Source organism: Letharia lupina, assembly GCF_014066315.1.
Source record: "Letharia lupina isolate WasteWater1 chromosome Unknown contig_19, whole genome shotgun sequence".
In the NCBI taxonomy this organism is placed as follows: domain Eukaryota; kingdom Fungi; phylum Ascomycota; class Lecanoromycetes; order Lecanorales; family Parmeliaceae; genus Letharia; species Letharia lupina.
The window spans coordinates 1019124-1025355 of record NW_023502988.1 but is presented as its reverse complement, the minus strand read 5'-3'; the positions used below and the strand labels follow the sequence as shown (position 1 = coordinate 1025355).

Sequence of the window (6232 nt, the reverse complement as noted above, 5' to 3'; positions counted from 1 at the left end):
GAATTGTGACGGGACTGTGACCAGGCGACATCGGATATCGTCACCAATACCTTCGAATGCGACCCCGTCCGCAGATCGATTTCTGTCCATGCTTGGAACTGTTATGCCTTTGAGCCATACACCTTTCTCCTGTCGTCCCAATCCGCCAGCAGGCGCCACATGCACTCTTCAATGTCCACAGTCCACTATCATCGTCGTATCTCCGATTATTTCCGGCACCCATGATCCACAGCGCAGTAATCTTGATCGTGCAGAGTGCACGACCCAACGGACACCCGAAGACAAGATGTGCGTACATACAGACTGACATGAGCAGGAGATGGCAGCGACCGGGGAAAGGATCGTACTAAGCGTTGAGGCTGGCGTCTGGTAGATTGTATCACAAGGGTTTGATTATTCAACGGATGGCCTGCAAGCTTCGCAGGGCCGTAATTGGACTGGCGAGAGAGCGAAGCCACTGCCTGATTAGACGAGACACATGCAATATTAGGGATGGTATTTGCCGGCAGAGGGGATGGAAAATCTTTGATTGGTAATGGCAAGTAAGGTGAATCATATCAGATTATCAAAAGATTGCAAGGCACTGGGTTGGTTCGTACATCTACTGTACAGAGAGTTGTGCTTTTCTTGCTCAAGGCCGCGAAATTAGAGGGAAACGCACGAATGAACAATAGGCACGCATCGTCTGATAGACGGCATGGTTCTGAACCAGGCGTGCCATTCTAATGTCCATGGCCTCTAGAAACAAGCTTTAGCTCTATCGTATGGACCGGTAGCACCTACAGGTGCTGATGCGCCCAAGATACGTCTCTTCGATGCGCGTGATCTCTGAATTTGGCCCAAAGCCCCTCCTTTTTCCTGGCAACGCCCGTTCATAAAAACGCCTTCGCCATGGCAAGAGGGTATAGAAAAATACATTTTGAGACGCCTCAAGCGATCAGCGAAGAAGAAATCGTCGCCAGCCGGTGTATGGTGTATATACGTTGCTTCGGATCCTATGTAATTCATGACGGCCTCCAATGCGCTCTGAATCTATGTGCTCCCGGGGCTTCCGCCGCCGTGACAGCCTCGCTCGTGCCTTTTCATGTTGCTTCTCACGCTGAAAGCTTTACCACATCCTTTGTGGGGGCACAAGAATGGCTTCTCACCGGTGTGCGAGTGGCTGTGGATCCTTAAACTTGATGGTCGAGAGAAAGCTTTGTTGCACACTTGGCAGACGTATCGATCCTGCGACTGGCCAGTAAAATTGGTCGAGGAAGACGGCGCAATGTAGTGATGATGTTGATGTTGCTGTTGCCATTGGCTGGGGTTGTTCGGGTCTACTGGAGATGCATCTTGAGAATTCGGAGCTGAAGGATTGGAGGCACCTGGAATATTGGGCGGCGGAAAATTGTTTGGAAGCGGTCGCTGGTAGTACATGGTTTGTGCTCCTGTAACGGCCGGTGAAGGATATGAATAGTTCGATCCTGCTGATGGCGAAGGGGGATAAGGCGAATTCGGGTATGGCGATTGTGTTGCTTGTGATGATGTTGAATGCCCAGGGTGCGTGGATGACGGAGGAGGCTGGCGCTGCTGGTGGGGCTCGAGATTGTTAATCGTGCCTCCAAAATACTGGGGACCAGAGGTGGAGGAGTGCGAAGATGTAGCAGAGGGAGACTGGTGGGAAGCGTCAAAACCAAGCTGCGGGTCAATGGGAGGTGATGGCGGTACAGCATTTGGATTGCTCACGGTTGGTTGACCGTATGTATGCGGTCGATGGCCTGCTGTTTGATGGTCGGCGCCTTGCGGTTGTTGCTCGATGGGCTGGCCTTCGGCATCGACTGGGAATCTGATGAGCTTCACACATCTAGTTGCAATGGAAAGTGGACTAACAATGCTGCTCCTCGTTTGGCGGAGGTACATCCATTCCGATTAGACTTTGAATGGAAGGTAGGGTGCGGAGGTTGCTCGGCTCGTCAATTGGTGGCGAGGGCGGAGGCTGAGGAGATCGTGTGTAAACTGGTGACTGGCTGATGTATGGGCTCGCTGTGAGGGCCGAGGCCATATCTTGCCTATGGTCGTGTAGGAGGCGCCCCCGAGGATGTGGAAAAGATTGACTCGATCTTGGGGGGTCTTGCTGGCGGGAATTTTGTTGACCTCTATGAAGGAGATTCGACAGATTCATATCTTCAACAGAATGACCGTCAGTCAATCCACACCTAGATCGGAGCAAGAAAACGATGGCCCAGAGGTACTCTGGTACTGGGGCGCATGCAAAGGAAAGATATGAGGAAGAGAGCAAGAGTTCGAGAATAGTATACATAACCACATGGCAGAGGGGCTACGACTTACAAGGGTCATAGTAGTACCCAAGTCTCCATAGACGGCGCGTCCCTCGAGCCTTTGCACTTCTGCTTTGCTTTTGCAGGGCCGTTGACACTCAGCCCGAAAGAGGTGCACCATCAACCGATCTCCAAGGACCAGTTAGAGTAGCTGGATTGGACTGGAGATCAAGATATGCCGAATTTTGACTAGAGCCCGGCCTTTCGAATCCTTGATGTCGCTCCCCGCTAGATCCTCAACGGCTTGCCGAGTCAGAAAAACGAGATGGTGTGACGGAACTATCCACTTGGAACCGCAGTACCGTACAGGAAGGCAAGCCAGCCAGGAAACAAGGGGTGGGGGAGGGGGGGGGGCTCTATGATTCTGGAAGCGGGAGATGGGAGGTTCGGTTAGAAGTAGCAGGGGGGGGGTTGTACCTTTGATATGTCCTTTTTAGGGCTGTCAGACCGCCCAGCAGACTGTTCTCGCCTAAAGCGGCAGTCGACCTCGTGGATTAGATGATTAAAATGGTCTGTCCGATGGCACTATCCCTGCTGGGGCCCGGGCGATCATGGAATACTTTTGACTTGATCAGGTCACAGAGCGTCAGAGCGCAGTTCGAGGCTTCGAGCTGTTCACTTTTTCGGTCAGTTTCTGTTTTAGAGGGACCGGCGCGTCAAGTGGTGTTGAAGTGTTGAAGATGCGGGACCCAAGCTTTCGGGGTCGGGGAGTCAGGATCCAGGAATGTTGGAATTTAAGTTCACCTAGTCCTTTTCACCCCGGCATCACCTTTCAATTCCATTCGCCCTCTCTGACTCTGAGAGTTCCCTTTGACGGCGTATACAGGAGGGAAAGGGGAAGGTGGCAAAAAAGGAGCAAAGCGTGGTCGGTTCTACGTCGTCTGTGTGGATTATGTGATAGAAGATGACAATCCACACCCTCACCCTCACCCTCACCCTCACCCTCACCCTCACCCTCACCACGGGACTCTTTTCGAAGCCAGAGCCAGAGCCAGAGCCAGCCGAATGATTTTTAGATTAGATCAAGTAGCGCCGGTAGTGAGCTAAGTACAGTACACATCATGTACTCATGTATTATCATGTATTATTATTATTATCCTAACCGCCAACTGCCAAGCGTAAAGTAGAGAACCCAAGACGGCCAGGGGATAAGTTCACCTCGATTGGAGCCCCTGTGTGACACACTTTTACCGGCGCCCGGCTGATCGCTGTGATCGACGTGCACGTTGACGATCGTCAAACATTGCACACAGAATTATGCGTAGAATGTGTAGAATGTGTGGCTTTTCGCCCCCATTGTTAGAGTAGTATATCATTCTAAAACAACCCACCTGGTCTCCTGGTCCGTGGGTACACGGAGACCCTCCCTCTTTCTCTTCCCCATGGGCTTGGCACTCGGAATTAACCATATTGCATATTGCATGAGTATACTGCATATTGCATCCTGCATGATTGGACGGCCCAATAACAATAATAACAATAATAATATCAATAATATCAATAATAGTAATAAATAATAATAATGATAATGATAATGATAATGATATAATGATGACAATGATGATGAGAGTGACAACAATTGTGGGTGACCCGCGAGTGATTTCTGCATCCCTTTTTCCCTTTTGCCCTTCATGCAGGACGAGTCACATACAAGTCACGCAACTCACTAAGAGCGCAGATTCAGAAAGATGCTTGCAACAAAATTTCCCGGGCATCAGGGATATCGGCTTCCAAAACTGGGCGGGATAGCGGTCATCAATATGCAACCAAAACGGCCAGTAGAGCATCAAACATTGGGCAGCGAATAGGGGAAGGACGGAAAAATGCAGATCATATGCACCGCTCGATTCTGTGCACATGGTCGCACACATCGAGCCAGAAGCAAAAAGGAGATGGTAGTATTTCAGTGGTCTAGATAGGATGTTGTAGTCGGATGATATGCATCCAATTGCCCAAGGCGTCGACGAAACACGGCTAGTTCCATCACCACTGCGAAGTCTTCCAGCGTCCAGAATGTCCTGCTGTTCGTGCGCCCTTTCTGATGATCTGATCCATCATGCAGCCTGTCAGTTCAATCCTCCGAAGACCTAGACCCGCAACGTCCAATGCGTCCCGTCTAGCTGCATTGGAACTTCTCATGCGCCGCGCATATAGTACTGTTGCAATGCTTGGCTTCGTCCTCCGAGACTCCCTCCGTCTCATCTGCGACCGCCACTGCAAACGTGCATCAAGTCTTCATGCTGGCTTCATCCGTCCGACCCTGGTTCCCGACCTGAAAAGGCCAGAAGAAAGGACTGCCTCGTTCGAGCCACATGGACGGTTCGCGCGTTGCTTGTCCCATTTCGCCAATTCGGTCAATGTGCAAGACGTTGAGGCTGAGGCGCCCACCACTGCTACTGCGCTGACCCTCAAGAGGCTTGCTTGAATGGCGCGGTTATAACCGGAGGATGCAGGTTGTTTTGGACCCAAGAGATGATAATCACCATGACTCGTCATTTTCTTCCATGCATATTTCCGAGCAGACCCTGAGAAAGGTCGCCAAGAATCCAAGATATCTACGACTGGACTCGGCACCACAATACCTGACAGATGGAGAAACCATTGTCCTCTGTGAGCTGATCGATGGTATATTCTCCGTCCATCTCTCCCGGCTTCACGGTGTGTTTCCCGCATCTCATCCCTTTACATGCGATCAAGTTTCAAACTCGGCGAAACCGTAAAGCATCGCGCATCGGAATAGAGAAAGCATGGACGTCTCATTCCTCCAAGATGATACCCAGCAACCAGGGATTGAAAGCGTGCAATCTCCTCGAGCGTTCTGCACTGTACGTCACGAATCACGCAACGACAATGACGTTTTAGGAAGGGTCTGCTGCGAACTCAGTTGTTCCGGATCCCCATCAGGCTATCATCTTTACAACCGCACCAGACGATTGCCGCCCGAGGCAAGACCAGATCCACTTGCCTGCTTTTTGCATATCTACGGAGTACTGCAGCCGGTCTACGCGTCCAATCAATCACTGTTGCCCTTTTGGGAACAAAACCATCTACGAGAACAAGTTCTGTGTGGACGGAAGCTGGAATAGACGTTGCGGGAATTAGATGAATGGATCGTCAATGTCGACGACAACGGAAAGTCAAATGCACGATCCGGATACTCGGAAAGATCCTGCATCTACACTGCGAGTCTCCCCTCATGACGGAAAATAGGTAATGCACCTGGCACCTCCTTTCCTCCTCGAGCCTCGATCGTCATACCACCTTCCCACGCCCTGGCAATCTGTGCCATTCCGGGCCACGACAGAGCTATCTGTTGGTCTAGCCCTTGTCCCAGTGCCTCGACTCACTCCAAGATCCTTTCTGTGCTACCTTGGCCTGGAGCACATCTCTTGAAAGCACCGCGTTGAGCACCATTTTGCCCCGAGGTTGGTTAGTTCCCCGGGAAAACGCGTCTGGTAAAGGGAAGTACATGCGGATTGGAAACACAAATTCGTATGCTATTCGTATGCTACTCTCTACCTACCGTCATTCCTTTCCAGTCAAGCAATGAAAGGCATTAAGAGCTTTTCATTCGTAAATCTATTTCTATTTCCGTGGACACAAACTTGCTCGCTCCAACCGAACAACTCCCCTTGAACTTGTTCGGGTCCGAAGTGAGTCATGAAGCGCCCGTCCAATGCTCTATATGCCATGGTACGCCTGTGCTGTGATGTTGTGCTGGAGGCGGATATCTAGGTGCAAAAATCGAGTGGCAATTAAGATACGGGTCCGTCCTGGTTCTCATCGTCGGAAGGCATGTGACAAGAGCCCGACCGAGTGAAGCTGGTATCTGGCTCCCACTCTCCTCCAATCCTGCTTCAAACCCGTTTCCCTTGAATACTCGATTGCACATAGATAGATGTGCTAGTGTC

At 50.9% G+C, this 6232-nt stretch overlaps 1 protein-coding gene across 1 annotated transcript; it reads right to left on the bottom strand.

The window, feature by feature from the left end:
• Positions 1 to 1032: 1032 nt before the first annotated feature.
• HO133_004040 (uncharacterized protein) lies at positions 1033 to 2044 on the bottom strand (the record flags this gene model as incomplete). Its single annotated transcript, XM_037294959.1, has 3 exons — positions 1033 to 1656; positions 1711 to 1820; positions 1873 to 2044. The coding sequence occupies 3 exons, from the start codon at positions 2042 to 2044 to the stop codon at positions 1033 to 1035; spliced, it is 906 nt and encodes a 301-aa protein (XP_037149006.1).
• Between the last annotated feature and the right edge of the window lie 4188 nt (positions 2045 to 6232).